Source organism: Barbatula barbatula (assembly GCF_947034865.1).
Source record: "Barbatula barbatula genome assembly, chromosome: 22".
Lineage (NCBI taxonomy): Eukaryota > Metazoa > Chordata > Actinopteri > Cypriniformes > Nemacheilidae > Barbatula > Barbatula barbatula.
The window spans coordinates 7,609,409-7,626,377 of NC_136785.1; the positions used below are offsets into that span (position 1 = coordinate 7,609,409).

The window sequence follows — 16,969 nt, forward strand, 5'->3', positions numbered from 1 at the left end:
AAGGGACACTCTGTTGCTTCTTGAATTTTTATCTTAGGCACTCTTTTAAAAAGAACAGGATTCGCCCTGAGCTTATTACATGAATCACGTATTTAAATATGATCTTGTGAGACCCTAACAAGGGTTGATTCAGACAGATTAGTGGATTATGTAAATCACGAATGTATTCGTGAATACATCATTACATAACAGACTATTTTTGTCTTCGTAGTGTTGTGTGTGTGCGATGACACAAACACAAAATGGTCATTACATCATGACATTAGTCTTCATAATAATTAATAACAATTAATACAATTCAGTCAGATGTGAATATAGCTAAATTACATCACTTTGGTCTGTTGATAGTTGCCAAAAGTGATGTCTAACCTCGCAAAATCTTTACTTTTACTTTAATATACATATTATTAAAGATGCATTCAAAATAAAAGAAGGCAATTACAGTATTCAAGTAAGCGTATCTGGTCGTGGCTCACAAAAATGGACATACAATATTATACTACACAAGATCAACAAAATATTAACAACTGATAAAATTGTGCTCAAATATGATTTATGTCCTGTTGTCTTTTTTATGTATTTCTCTATAGGCCTATTTGAATAAAAACCATACTCCCTGATATGCTCTTTTGCCATTTCATTTTGTCCAATAAATACCTTTAAAATTGTGTTTTGCCCAGTTTGTACAATGCACGTCGTAGTCTCATGTCTTACCTAACCTAAAGGGGTATTAAAAGTTAATATTGACCAAAAATGCACTGCAGACATCATATTTGCCCACTACTGTAAAGCATATATATTGTGTATGAGTATGTATTTATAATGGGGTCCAAAGGTGTAAGAGCACCAGTGAAGATTTCTACAAAATCATATATTAAGACTAATTGAACAATATATTTGAAATTGAAATGTTAAATTAAATAAATGAATGAATAAACCAGATTTTCTCAGTAATTTGGCATATCATCCTTTTGCTTTATTGACAGAAGGCACTTAGGCTAGGATGGATTCCAAATATTTGTGCTAAACCAGACGATCAATGTTATTTCTGCATGAAAAGATTTGTGTAGTGTATTTTATGAGAAAGTCTTTGTATCATCTATATTGCATATAAAGAATTAAATTCCATTGAAAGACTTATTACAAGTATGTGGATTAAGCTCACTTTTGTAAGTTGCTTTGGATATAACCGTAAACAAATATCAAATTTGTTTTTATATACATATATTTTTTATGTTTTATTAATGTACATTTACATTTATTCATTTAGCACACTTTTAAGTGACTTACAAATGAGAGAATAATGAAGGTTTTTCATGAATACAAATGTGTATATTTATGTGATCTATTACCCATCAGAAAAACACAATGTCCCAACGGTGTTTATTGTACTAAAGAACCAACACAGTTTAGTGTACCTTGCATGAAAACTTTGTTTGGTATACACTAGGATTGGTATGACCTTTCAGTGACTTTTTGTGCTAAACCAGATGATCAATGTTATTCCTGCATGAAAAGAAAATAATTCACAATGTGAAGATCACATGTCAGTTTTCAAAATAAAATAACCTCATGCATATTAATATAGTGTAGGCTACAAATATGATCCTCACAGTGCAACTACGTCCATGAAAAAGCAAACCATTTGTGTTTAAAAAAGGCGTGTGGGAGTACTCCACACCACTCTTGAAGTAGCGTCTGAGTAATTTGCTTGTATGTAAGATTAGCTGTGTCCCTCGAGATGAAGAATTGTCTATGAGCTGACACATGCTGACGTCTCGAGTTCCTTAAGCACAGAGCGGCCCATGAAGGGGGCAGGGTGATGGAGGATAGCTGAGCCCGATGTGTATGTGTGTGTATTAAGATGGGGTGTCCAAGTGCTTGAGATATTATTAGGTCAGGCCATCCCCTTCCTGCTGACAAAGCTCAGATAGCCAAAAAAAGCCCAGAGGGTCTGTGAAGCGCAGGGAGGAGAGGGTGGTCTGGAAGCGTTAGATATGGCCAGCAAAGGTGAGAGTCTTCCATTGGGCTGAATAGCGCTGGAACCGAGCTCTCCTTAGCTATGGTATTCACAAATGTGTTTTGCTGGGACACGAGTAACGTGTTGGCAGTAACCCGGTGGGAGGTGGGGGCGTGGGAGAGACTGGAGATCAGGTTGAATTGTGTTACACTAGAGGTTTGGTATTGCCATTGAGAAGTCAAAACACCACACAAGACGTGCATTGGGAGTGTGGCAGGCGGACGGAAAAGTGATGGATGGATTAACCTTATGGACTGATGCATGATATACATTTTGAGGAGAAAAAGACGTATTATGACTGAATCAAGGAGGTGAGATCTTTGCCTTATTTTGGCGGTGCTGGCAGGTGTCACCCAGGAGAAATTAGATTCGACAAAGCCATGTTAAGCTGCGATAAACTATTAGCAGAGACCTGGAAGATCTGTTTTTCAATCCAGAGGGTTTGGATTAATCCGAGATAAGTTTTGCACCTGCGTTTGGAGGATAATCAGAATCAACAGCCGTTTGGGTCTATTGGCTTTTGCTCGGGTAGAGGCGTGTACTTGTACTCTGCCATTACCGGCTCGCCTCTGTCTGATTCCAGTCTAATTTTAACCCCTAAAACCATGTGTTTGAGAATGAACAACATATGGAGAAAATTATGTGACGGATGTTGCCGACCGACACCTGGACATGGCCTTCAGGTCTGGATTCAGACCGGCCTGTTAGGAATTCGTTCATACATAGAAGAGATGAAATGCGTTAACAGACTTTACATCACTGACACTTCTTTGTTGGACAGTTAAATGGTTTCATAAAGATGTTTTGGCAGTGTTAGCTTTGATGATCGCATAGGTCTGTCCAATTAATTCATGACATGTCCCAGAAAACTTTAGGACCTGATTCTGAGATGAAAAAGGTCCAAAATAACCGGATTAAAGATTTCTTTTTGTCTGTTTTATAACACAAATTACATTTGACCACCCAAACACTACACCACACATCTCCTCTGAGATCAACTTCAAAGCAGTTGGGCACATTCGTCATTTTTTTTCTGTATACGCTGCTATATTTATGATTTCATTCACTCTTATTTTTTGCTCTCTCCAGTGTCAGATCTGCTGTACTGGCGAGATGTGGGGACCACCGCGCTGATGTTTACGGGTTTGGTTGTGGGTTTGGCTTGTTTGTTCCAGCTCAGCGCCATCACAATCCTGTCCAACCTCGGCTTGTGGATCATGGCCTTCACCCTTCTTGTACGTTTTCTTTACAAAGCCCTGGACCTGGTGCGCCTCAGTGATGGCTCTCACCCCTTTCAGTGAGTTAGTGTTCAATTAAACACTGTCAGGCAGCCGTAACCGTGAAGGTGTAACTGACACTGATGTTCGACTCTTGGAATAGATGTGAAGTCTCTTGCGAAGTGTACTGTGTGGTTGCACTGAACGTTATTTCATCTGAGTTAATTAAACCCCAGTGATTCCCTCTGACATGACATCATCTTTGCTGCTATACAGAGCTGATGTTTATATACTGTAGTTGCATACTATTGAAGAACTTCTACATAAGATCAAAATAAAGCAATAAACCCTGCCAAGCAGTGGGTCACTATTAATTTTTAATTGTGTAAATGTGCATATATTCATATTTTGAGATGTGATGTATAAAAGCAGAACTCAAGTCATGATAAATATGTCATCTTTCTTAACCAGTCCACTTTTCTTTATTAAAAAAGATCATATTTGGATGAGGACCAGACGCTGACGGATGAGGACACGATTCGCATGGCTGAACACATCGTGCTGCTGATCGCTACGGCTGTCACTGACCTGAAGAGGCTTTTCTTCATCAATAACATCATGGACTCATTGAAGGTCTGACAGGTCTCGCCTCAGCTGTGCGGAGCGCTTATTTTTGCACACTACAGTAATTCATGACCTACTTTCACCACATCAGGGGAGGAACCGCTTACTTAGTCTCGATTTGAACTATTACCATGTGCTTTCAGTACCAGAGGAAATAGCCCTACGCTTTGTGAAGGGAACGCAAAATCATAAGAAACAGAATCTTAGAAACATTATGTTCTAGCTGCACACCTGGTAGGCTATTATAACGTTAGCAACACCATGGTATTGGGTTCGACCCCAAGTGAACACATGATAACAATGTCATGTACTCCTGATCAAAAATATAAGCAAATAATTTGAATCGAACAAATAACATTTTGTTTACGTAAACTGTAATTATTTGTTGTAGTTCATTGCCTTGCTGTATTTGTTGACCTTCGTGGGGGTCCAAACCTATGGCCTTACTCTAATAATGGCTGGTAAGGATGTCTTGTTGTAATTTGTTTAGTATTATTTATAAATCACAGAACAAGTATGACATTATACTAATCTATTTTCAATAGTGTTACTAAACAACAGCTGGAAGTGACAACAGTATAAACATTATTACGTTCTGTTATGATCAGATGTGCGTGTTAACTAAATAGTCTCACATCTGCACAGGTGTCATTTGTGCTTTCTCTCTGCCACTGCTGTACAAACTTCAGCAGGTAAGCTTGTGTACGGTGTAAATGTTATTTTATTTGCTGGCTTAAGTTTTTAAGTACCGTTATCATTTCAACTCACTTGTTAAATGTTGACAATGTCTTTACATTACTTCCACTCATCAAAATAAGTCGAGCAATTTCAACTTATTGTTATAACCTAATCACTTGACGAAATTTTAAATAGTATGTTGAAAAAACAACTTGTAAAGCCAAATTGATTATACTTAAAAACTTAATGCAGGGAAATTTCACTCAGGCATAAATGCTAATAGGAAAAAACTATTTTCTCAGGGATGTCAATACATGCATTTTAAATTTATTTGTTCATTTTTTTACAGAAAAGGATTGGGAAGATTGTCAAAGCTGTCAAAAAACTTGTTACGAAAATTACTGAAATGTAAGTTTTCAGCTTTCCGACACATGACTTAAGAAATACAAACTCAATGAGAAAAAATACTCTTCCCCATAATTTAAACCAAATCATCTGTTTCTCCTGGCAAAGACACTGCATGCATTTTCGTACTATTAAAACAAATAAATGGAGTATTAAAATCCACCTTGGTTTATCCTTGCTCTTTTTAACATGTTCCTCTGCTGTTAGAGTTGATCTTGTGGTCTCTCTGGTCAAACCTCCACCACCTGCTCCGGCTCCAGCACCTACCTCTGCTGTCGCATTAAGACAGAAACAAAAGACAAAATGAAAAGGACGAAGAGAGAAATGTGAATGCGGATCAGAATGAACAAAGTCTTACAGTGAAGCTGTGGCCTGGCGTGTAACTTGGGTTTGTTAGGCAGGTTTGGAGGTTATGAGCCAATGCATGAGCGGCCTTTGCTTTACAGTTTGTGTCTTAATGGTGCTCGGAGATTGTTCGATGTGTCTTACATAAAAAGGTTTTTAGCATCATACTTTAAACAAGAAAAGTGCAGTTGGAGCGATGATGTATGCCAATACTTAATTTTGTTGTGCTCCACCATTTAAACTGAAATTTCAAAACTCCTGACAATTAAACAGCTGTGTAATATTTATAATTACTGGCTTATTTATTTTTAACTGATTTTCACAACAAAGGAAGTAATACATGCAAGTGTATATTTCTCCACTAGATGGTGCAATGAGCTCATACAATCAGCAGTTCTGGGCAAGGACACTGTTCCGAAAATAATGTCATCTAAATTATTATTGTTTAGTTTTTAGGAATTGACCTGTTACGGACAACAGTTCAAATAAGTATTGTTTTCATGATCAGGGCTTTAATACTCATGATGTTCATTAATGCAATGTAATGTCTAATGTTTCAAATGAGAGAACAATTAAATAGAAATTGAGGAACAGATTTTTTACTTTTTAGGATGCTCTGAGTAACTTGAGTAACAAATTTTGCTTTCCTGTATTTATTTACATGTGCAATAGAACCCCTTTAGTAAACACATGTTTCAATGTTTTTCTGCCCTTTCTTTGCATCTGACTTTAAAAAAAAAAATCGTTTTATAAAAATGTATGTGATGTTTTACATGTCGTAAAACATCACATACATTTTTATAAAACGATTTTTTTTGCGGCAAATAAGCAGCTGTTGAAGACACAGCGTCGTTCTTTGAAGAGTCAAAACCCATTGTAAACATTCAGACGCCCAAGCGAAAAGTACTGGTTGGAGATGATGTTCTAATGCTAAACAGATACAAAAACATGACTAATCTTCTGATGTTCACATACTTCTATGCTAAAAGGATGATAATCAAAATCTGGTAATTGTCAACACATCCTTTTTAGGAAAGTATCAGGATCGATAAAAATGGACTGAAAAAAGTTGTTTCCAAATTCATGGAAGGAACTGTTTAGAAAACATTTTGCATCGTACACAAAGATTATTTACATGTGTACAGAATGAACACCTTAAAATTCCACTGACAATTGCACTTAACAGAACATTTTGTATTCACTGGCATTTAAAACATCTTGTGTCAAGCTAAGTTTAGCTTCAATGGCCTTGTCTGTTGTTTAACACAAGGTAGTAGTGAGAAATCTCAAAGGTTATAAAGAAAATTGTGACTTAAGTACGACTTAGTTTATTAATTTTCACTACATTACTGTAAGTAGGTTACAGTATAATTAAAATGGGATGTGGGGGAATTCTTTTATGTCCTGCCAGACTGGATGTTGTCAAGGTGGAATTGTTTAACCACTAACATCTTAGCTAAATATAGTATTACAGTAAATACAGTATACAGTACTAAATACAGAACTGCTCCTGAATGCACTTTCGTCAAGTTAAGTGGCATATCATAAAGTGAGAAACAATGGAGAAAAAAGAAAAAAGTTTTTAATTACACATTATATCAAGTTACATAGTAAATTGAACCCCATGCCATCAAAGTAAACCATCTCAAACCCCTTAATTCAAAACCCAAAGAAAAGAATCATGAGGATACAAAGCTGTAATTTCGCCTGATGACATCCTCATAGATAATTCTGCCAACACATTTAGGGATTGTGGTTCTATACAAGCAGCAGAGGGAAATACTAACGGGAGTACGTCAGAAAAAGCTCTGCTTCTTTCCCTCAACCACATACATCTGCAATGAAATGAAATAAACTAAAAATAACTCAAAAACACCTCAAAGCGACATCAAATGAAGAAGCATTTGCCATGCATTTTAAGCAGCTGTCAAATACTGACACAAACAAACCGACAGAAAGATTTAAGCTGTATCACACCTGCAGGTTTTAGTAACACTAGAACGTTCAGTCTAGGTTTTCTCAATGCACAGAACCTGATGTCAAAGTAGGATTTACCCCACAACATTATAGGAAAGAAGAGGAAGTAGTGCACTAAAGTTGAGTGCTGGTTATTTTTCACTATGAAACCAGCATGAGGCTGCCTGGCCGAGTCATGCTAATTGAATTTTAGAGAAAGTGCTTTCACAGCAAGAAATGCAGCGTGCGTGAGATCATTGCAAGGTGAGTTTCAGACATCTCGCTTTACAGGTTTGGAAAGGTCAAAAGAACTCTTAATTGGACACATTTGTTACAATAGGGCTGATGAAATGAGTGACACGAGTTTACTAAATCATTTCATAAGAAAAACAATCATTAATTTGACAGGTTTAATATTATCGATCGACTAATGGATCTTAGCTCTGCTACAAATGTCTGTCCATTGATCTTACAGTCCACTGTTTTTCCCTTCGTATTGATGTGCACTCTTGTGCTAAGAGCTCTTTCACATTTACAGTGGCCATCTAACTCAGACTGAGATGTGAAATTGTCTGAATGGTCAGAGGTTTTCTCGGAGCGGGCCATAAGCAAACTGCTGACCCTCTTGACTTTTAGGTTTATAGCGAGCAGCTTCAAATGGTTAAGAGTTCAATCTTTTCTCTCAGTCCATTGCCTTTGTGCAGGTCGCTTGAATGATCTCATTCAACAGGAAGAATCGGCACAATGGCCACAGATAATCGCTTGAAGAGAGAATCTCTTTTGTTTAAAAGATAGTGATAGGGAAATGATTCAAGGAAACCTTTGCAAGCCCCTGACAGGCCTGATGGCTTTGTAACTTGCTGCAGCTTATTCTGACCAAGAACTGCCTACTTCGACAGGAAGAATCTGAACGATATTTAAAGGGATAGGTCTCCCAAAAATGATTATTCTGTCATCATTAACTCACCCTGTTGTCATTTCAAACCAGAATTACTTTCTTTCGTCTGCAGAACACAAAATATATTTTGAAGAATGTTGGTAGTGCTACTGCTGTGATTACCAACATTCTTCAAAATATCTTCTTTTGTGTTTTGCAGAAGAAACTAAATCATACTGTTTTAAATTATAAGAGGGTGAGGAAATTATGATAGAATTTAAATTTTTGAGCAAACGATCCCTTTGAAGAGACAGAAGAATTATTTTACGATATGGCTAATTCAAATGATTTTGCACATGAGAATCATATAGAAAAACATTGACGATTATTAAAGGCCCGTGAACCGGAAGTAGCGACTGTTTTTGCTTCCGAATGTTAATGCATTTCCTAGTGAAATGGAATTTCAAATGAGTAAAATGGTGGGCGTGGCTGTCGTCTTTTTCTGCAATTTGATTGGATGTATAAATTTTTTGAAATTGAACTGGCAGCAGACTGACAGTTATTTAGGCATTTGGCAGACGCTTTTATCCAAAGCGACTAACATAGCATTATCCTATACATTTTACATAGGTATCTGCTGCAATCCCCTGGGATCGAACCCACAACCTTGCGTTATTAACGCAATGCTCTTACCACTGAGCTACAGGAAGGGGAGGGGTTAATGGATGCTCCGCCCAAGCCGTTTTTTCATTAGAGGAAGGAAGTGCATTACGAGTGCACACAAATTTTACAAAGAGAACATTGATCAACTATTCACTATAAATGCTGCAATTTCTTGAAAAAATAGGCAGTGTCATTTTTTATTTCACTGGGATTTTAAAAAAGCCATACAAAAGCCCCTCAACTAAACCCCACCCCTAAACCTAACAATCACTGGCACGAAAGCAAATAGTACAACAGTACAAATTAGATTGTATAAATAAGCTACCTCATAAAATAGTTACAAATTGCTGAAAGATTGTGTTGGAAAACACTGCGTTGAAAAAAAAAAAACGGTTGTATCTGTAACTTTGTTTTTAAACTGACCCTTTTTGCCTCCCAGTTTTGTGAGTAATATGCATTATACAGTCAGCAAATGGGTTGTGGGCGGTCTATTGGTGTGATGTCTAGGGCTGAGACAATACAACACGACTGATTGGGCAATAGGAAAAGAGGAATAAAAAGTGTGATAGAGAAATGAAGCTCTGTACACTAGAGGAGTCTGTGAATATCCCAGCTGTCCCTGAGGAAACATCCCTCTCTCTGTTCACCCGCAGCACTGAATAGTGTTGAGATTATGTAGCCATCAACGGGAAGAGACTCACAAATGTCTCAATCATACTGTGGCTCTGTGGGGCAGCTGCTGTTCATACTGCACTTATCCACAATGTCATATTTCATTGTCATGGCCGACACAGAAAACGGATCCTTTGTTTGCTTGCTGTCATTTCTGCGGCACACGGACACATCCATCTCTACTGTAAAATGATTTGATCACGATGTGCTTGTTTGATGTAATTTTCTTTGCACTGAAGGTCAACTGAAACACTATCAGAGATATTCAGTGAGACCACATTAAGAAAGCTCGAATTTAAAATCTCATTTAAACCTGGAATAAAATAAAGTTTTTTTAAATTCTCAAACAGAGATACAGAGAAACAATATGATGTGATTCTGCAGATTTGATCAAAGCAGATTTGTGACATTGATCATGTTAACTCCTCTGTATGAAAGGTCAAATCTCTTTGGCTCCATTGAAGAACACAAGAGGCACTTTGGAAATATCTAAAGTCATGCTGAGACAAGGAAGATACATGCCAACTAGAGTAAATCATTACATCGAAAGATGAACATACCATATACTATGACATTTGTAGTGTTAAGTCTTTATAAACATATAGATGCAATATAAAAAGATTTGTACTATTGTAGTTGTAGGGTCGCTATATGTCCCAGTTCCAACAGATTGTTGAGAAAGGAAAACTAGAGACTTCTGTGTCATAGAAATCTTCAGGGAATGAAAAGATTGGAGAAAAAGCAGCCGAGAGAGAGAGAGAGAGAGAGAGAGAGAGAGAGAGAAAGATAGAGAGATGACGTATTGAGACATGGAGCAGAATCAATCGTTCACAGTGACCATCCCCCACAGCAGGGCACCTTGATCCCCCCGGTGTTAACAAAACACTTGCATAAACAATTTCTCCCTCAAAACAGCAGATGTATCCTCCGCCGACTTTATGTCCGAGGCTGAATTGCCTAGACATCCACTAACAAAGAAAAATGTATGCTATTTTGGGCTTCTGTGTAAAAAAGCCCCCTCTCTCTTAAAGGCCAGAACGGAACCAGGAAAAAACTCATAAATAATGATTAGAAAGGAAGAGAAGTTGGGCAAAACAGTCTCAATAGTCTCTCATTCCAATAAGGGGAGTGCCAGCAATGGCTCGGTTTAGGCAGAGAAGTCTGTCTAGGAAAGCCAGAATACATTTTTTGAGACTAGATAGTAAACACAGTATTTTGTATGGCGAACCATTAAGCAGTGGTTTTACACGAGACCGTTTTCAACTACAACGTTTTTATCTGCTTTGGCTGTTCATTTACACGACAACAGCGTTTTGAGGGATTGAAATCTCAAACTTTTGAAAACGGGTCTCAAAGTGCAAGGTTTTGAAAACGACAGCACTCTTGTTTCCGTGTAAACTCGGAAGGCGGCGTTTTCCAAAAACAATGATGATGTCATACAGAATTTTCATGTAAATGCAGATCGTTTTGATAACGCTGTCATGTGTATGTGCAACTTTTCAAAAACGCAAAGGAACAACTTTTCCGTTGTTCATCGTGTAACGTACTCTGAGTTTTATTATAAAAGACAACAGGCACTTTCTACAAGCAGTGATGAAATCCATTTTAATCAAAAATGTTTTTCATCGTTTATCTAGATAAATGTGCCAATTTTTAATTTAGTGGGCTGTCTTCTCTTTATAATCTTTTTAGGAGGTTTTTATGAAGCGCTGCGTTCCATATACTGACACAAATCAATAGGTGAATGAATGACTCTGCATATCTTTTCATCCATCTTCATCTGATATATTAAACAACAGAAAGTACGACTCAGCCAAATTGAGACATTTTCTCTCTTGACTGAAATGGATCTGTGATGGATGAAATCTTAATCACACTGAATATTTTTCCTGCACATTCTGACCAATAGCTGTTTGTCTGGTGCATGTGAAGGCCTATTAAAAGTGCACTATATTTTACATGACTGGCCTATAAACATGTTACATTTGAATGGACCGTCAATGAAGAAGCATTGCTACCACATTGAATTAGTGACAATATCTGTCTTTGGGGAATCAGTCGTAACCTGTGCTTCTGCTTCTGATAATACTGTCTATGACATCATCTCTCTCTTTGAGACAAATGGGTGGCTTTCAGCTCTGAAGGACCCACAGCCTTCTGCTCCGTCAAGTAATAAACCTGTAATGTTGGACTATGCTAACCATCCCCCACTATTCCCATTCTTTTTTCTCATCTATCCAAGGCTGTAAATCTGCATTAGACAGTCACTCTGGGGCAGGTTGACTTAATAGTTTAATGACCGTACAGTGGGGCAGGTGTCCAATATGGCTGCCACGCCGTGCATCTCCACTACGTGTCAGAGTTGGAGGTCAGAGCGAGAAGAGGGGAGACAGAAAACGAGTGCTTTATAGAGACAGGACTGTTTTGAGACAGATGGATTTGGGATATTGCAGATCGTTCCAACTGAAATAAAGTTAACCAGTCTCATGATAACAGTTAAGGATCTGGATGCACTTTGCTGTCCTTTTGGAAAAATCAAGTTTAAGGTGGTAACTGTGTTTTGGAACGTGTTAGCCGGTCATCCACTGGTCAGCTAGCTACCATGTTCCAAAAGGCAGATAAGAGTTTACGCTGTATTTTCCAGCACAGGTGATAAAAATTACTTTACGGCCGTATTTAACTCTCCAGCAGTACTTAAAATGCTCTGCGTTAATCTCCAGTGACAAATTAGTTTTAACTGTCATTCCCTGCTGGTTTTTGGAATTCACAGATATTCAGGATTAGTAATGTTAAGCAGACTCCCGATCGCATTGGTGAATGTTTTATAATTTATTTTTTAAATCATGAACACCAGTGCCTAAACAAAAATGAACGGGAGTATACTAGGAAAATATTAAGAAATATATTAAATAAAACATTTCCCTTTTGAAAATGCTTATACAGTATATTTCAATATATGCAAATACCAAATGACTTATGCATTATTCAATATTGTAATATATAAACAATGTATTAATCAATACATCTTTATATATTAAATTATGATTCAACATATTTAATATATATAAAAATATATTTTCTTTGCGTAAAGGAACTCTGCCTTAACCTACTAATCCTGAATATCTCTTAAGCCATGATCACTTTTTCTCCTTAGCAAGACAGGGCTGAGGAGCTCCTCATACGTCTACTTCATATTACAAGGCTCCCAAAGGTTTTATTTCTATAGATAAAACTGTGAAAATATTTACGCAGCATTCCACATTGTGTCAAGAGTCTCACAAAACCGAAACCTTCGCTGGAACATTAGAGCGTCTGCTCATCCAGAACAAATACAAGAGCTCTCACGTGAAAATTATGGATGGTGGAATAAGCACCTCAAATCCCTCTGAACGATTCTTAATACATTGAACTCAGATACACAGACATGAAATGAGCAAAAGGGTTACGGATAGCAAGAGGGAATCCCAATGTTACAACATAAGAAAGAATATACAACTCTGTATAGGCATTTTGAATTTAGTTTGTTTAAGGTGATGTGAGGGTTGTTATAATGAGTTGCATATTACTCAGTGTTCGGTTATAGATTTGGACCGAGACGCACACCTTTATTAGCCTAAATGGATTTATTCTGGATGAGCCCAAGCTGATACTTTATTGTAGGACTGACACATTTTTATATAGCGAAGGTGGAAGCATTCCAGAGAGGTGATTCACAGATGGAATAAACAATGTTCTCATTGAGTGTATGGGGTCCACTGGCTGATATTTCCCAGAACGGTGGGGCCAAAATAGTGTAGATTGCTCACTGGTGACTGGCACCTCATTAAAAGCTTGCTGTTTAATGACCCCACCAGTCCAGTTGCCCAGTAGATAACCGGTTTGTTTACCTACAACACAAGTCATAAGCTGACATACAGACAGCGGTCTCTGCGGAAAGACTAGCGTTCCCACCTCCCCCATTCTCTGGCTCTCCCTCCTTCCCAGAGAGCATTTTGTGGTCTGAGATTTTCCATCATCGACTGTGAGAAGTCATCCAGCAGTTCTGATGACCATAAGAGCAGCATAAAAAGTTGTTTTATGCATTCATCAGATTTTACAACCTATATTTGACTCACAGTCTGTTGTCTAATAAGATTGTGTAGGGGTTCGAAAAGCACTGTCTAGTCTAGTCTAGTCTTCAACTCCTGTCTGTTATTTCAGATGTGTTTACAGTAAAGCAACAGAGAAATTATGACAACAAAAAAAGTCTTCACTGGTTATATTGTTTTATTTGATTACTGGTATGATGTAATGCAAATATTGCTTTGGTTATGCGTTTCAGAACTGGAGTAAAATGCTAATGTTCTCTATTAAAATAATAGATCACACAGAGATGGTCCCCATTGGCTTGACCATAGTAAGTTTTATTCTTACCATGAAAAGTCAATAAGGACCACTTATTGGGCGAATATTAAATTCGGTCATCGCTCACTCATCATTTATTCACAGTGTCATCCCAAGCCTCTATGAATTTGGAACAATGTTGGCAATCAAACAACATTGGCCCCTGATGTTGAAATCTACTGCACATCACAGTGTAAAACGAGAAAACTTATGGCAAATTACCTATAAATCGCTATCTGTCATAGGCAAACAAATCAAATCTTTCAATCTCACGAGGTCTCGTGTATAGTAAAATGACAACTAAGATAACAAACAAACATACATTTTACAGTAAAAAAAACCACTTCAAATCCAGGCCCAAGGCAATAACTCATTAAACTAAAATTGCTTTTCACCTTTAACATTCAATCTAAGTCACTATATATTACATAAGGACTACTGTACATATTAAAAACACTGCACGGTATTTTGTTCCAGGCCAAACTAATAAAGATCTACATGTTGCCAGTTTTCATTGTGCATTATACAGAGCTTGTATATAACAGTAATTGCTCAGTGTTGTAATTACTGTTTAGCAATTCTCTAAACAAGGTGATTATTCGCTCCCAGCATACTCGTAAACAGTTTTAACTTTGGAGCTGGCAGTGCGTTGCAGTTGACACAAGGGCACCATCACACGTAATGTTCTCTATGGTTGATGTAAACGCGGTCTGCTCCGTTCTGATGACAGATCCACTCCTGATAGGTCAGCGAATGGTGGGTGGGGTTCTGGATGTCTCTGCGGTCCTGCCTGCCAGGCACCCGTTCGACCGGCTCATATCGCCTCTCAATCCGACGAGCCTACATGGCACAGATGACACACAACAGACTAGAACTGAACAATTCTCAGGAAGAGTTGTGTATATTTCAATGCATGTTGTGGATATAGCAAATTGTTGCCGTCTTCTGAAATCTCCATATTTCGCCATTTTTACTATAATCCATTTTTATTGGTCACCCTTTATGTTTGCCACTTGTTTTTGTCCACATAAAAAGTATTTAAAAATATTGTTTACTTTAAACACAGAATATTTAACAATTTTCAAGTATTATTATGAATGACACCAGGGGCCGTGCAAAAGATCCTGGGCCCTATGCATGGGCAGTCCTGATGGGCCCCCATGTCCCCCCCATACTATTTTAATTTTTAAATAACTACATGAACAAACTGCGTACTGTATCATAACCAAACATGACTTGATTCAGTCATTACTTATTTGCAGAATGAACAAGACAAAGGGAACAGATAGCTTATATGACATTGGAGTGTTCTCAGTAAATGCCACTAAAGGGCCCTCTCTTCCTTTGGGGCCCTGGTAATCAGTACTGGTTTTACCCCCAGTCCGACACCCCTGAATGACACCCAGGTGCTGATAAGCAATGAAATGTTATGTTTAAAATTATTAGATGTAAAGAAATTAATCTGGCTTTTAGAAGAGTTTTTAATTGATTTATGATGGTTCATTTAGTGAATTAATAATAATATTTGTTGAGAAAGCCCTAAATGAAGACAATTCAAAGATTATTTAAGATTAAATGCATTGAAAAGACATTACAAGTGGCTTTAGAAGTCAAAATGGTGTTTTTATATATTATTTAATAGAAACCTCTCACTGATGTACCATAAAAAAAAATATTTTGACTTTGTCAGCCTGGTCAATATAGACAAAGAGTATAACTACAAAACATTTTTTATTTGTTAAATAAAATGTTAAGTAACATTTTTAGGAGAACACAAGCATATACTGCAGATATGTTTGCAAGACAAGTTGCTCTGATCTGATGGTCGGAAAATTCCAAACTATGGATCAGGGGACCCATTTTCTCATCACATTATTATATATTTTAAAATAATGAATCACACAAAATAACTGCATCAAATTTACAGCCCTAGATTCTTTACATGTTGCAGCAGTATTTAATGTGGCTTGCACGAAAAGCAATGATAGATTTTGGCAAACAAGAGCTAAAAGAGACTGAGTGAACATGTAATCACATCTTGAATAATAAAGCAGATGCCAGCAGTCATCTTTCAAATATGGCTCCATTATAAAGCACCCGAGTAGGAAAGTAAATCAGACCGGGGAACCCTGCAGAGTAAACAGAGCTGTGTAAGGTTTACCTGTGAGAATGATGCCACCTGAGGGGCCTGAGAGGCCAACGGAATGGTGGGAGGCCTCTCTGTGTATGGAGGAGGGGGCTTGTGAGTTGGAGGGAGGTCAATCCTGTAAAGGGAGAAAACCATGAACAAGGAGGCATTTACACTGTAGCTCAGTATTAACATGGCATGATTTTCTTGAGCACAGAAATCTTGTTATTTTCAGCACAGCCACACCGTGTTTGGCTCTGAAATCTGTAGGAAGTCATCTCACATCTGAGAATCTGTTTCTGAGCTCCCACACAGACTCAAGTCACTTCTCAAGGTGTCACTTGGACTCAATCACCAGCCACTCATGACGTGAAGTGGCCTCCACGTCTCCATGCCCTGCACTATCACTTTGACATATTTTGTTCAGTTTGTAAATTGCTGTAGTTAATACCAGACACTAAAAGCACATCCATTGTAATCAAACACATTTTACAATTCCCTGGGGAATAATGTATGACAGCTCCTTAGGATATGTACTTTTAGTCATTTTACAGCGAGCATCCAATGAATCAACTAAACCCATCATTAAAAAACAATAATTGATGGCCTTTGCTGAAGTGCAAAGATTTGAGAGGTTAAGCTCATGTGTGACCTGCTTTTAACTCCTTAAATGGAAGCACACTGCATCTCCATACTAAAAATATAATACTTTTATAACAGATGACAGTATATTTTTATTAGCTTTTCTAAAATTATATTTATACTCCGCTTCAAAGTCAGACCTTCACCTTTAATTTAATATGAATCAAAAATTGACATTGATGCAAAGTAAAATCATAAAGAAAAACGAAAATTTTTAAAAACAATAATATTCCAATTACAGGGGGGCATGAAAAATGTAAAATATTTTTTGGGAAGGGTAAAATTACATGTTTTTATGTATTTTTACACCCGACTTGTACATTTTCTGTATATTTCAGTACTTTTACATTTTTAACGCA

At 37.4% G+C, this 16,969-nt stretch overlaps 2 protein-coding genes across 2 annotated transcripts in view; one reads left to right on the top strand and one right to left on the bottom strand.

The window, feature by feature from the left end:
* The first annotated feature begins 1,953 nt into the window (after window positions 1–1,953).
* On the top strand, window positions 1,954–5,991 carry rtn2b (reticulon 2b). The gene is made up of 7 exons (XM_079487289.1): window positions 1,954–2,010; window positions 3,110–3,317; window positions 3,732–3,870; window positions 4,253–4,322; window positions 4,507–4,553; window positions 4,889–4,947; window positions 5,152–5,991. The coding sequence occupies exons 1-7, from the start codon at window positions 1,998–2,000 to the stop codon at window positions 5,249–5,251; spliced, it is 636 nt and encodes a 211-aa protein (XP_079343415.1). The 5' UTR covers window positions 1,954–1,997; the 3' UTR covers window positions 5,252–5,991.
* A 7,716-nt stretch (window positions 5,992–13,707) lies between these two features.
* Window positions 13,708–16,969, bottom strand: part of nectin3b (nectin cell adhesion molecule 3b) — a 45,543-nt gene continuing 42,281 nt past the window's right edge. The window contains exons 7-8 of the mRNA XM_079487112.1: window positions 16,002–16,104; window positions 13,708–14,680 (exon numbers count right to left, since the gene is read on the bottom strand). Coding sequence (XP_079343238.1) covers window positions 14,513–14,680; window positions 16,002–16,104 — 271 coding nt within the window. The 3' untranslated portion in view covers window positions 13,708–14,512. The remainder of the gene's footprint in view (window positions 14,681–16,001; window positions 16,105–16,969) is intronic.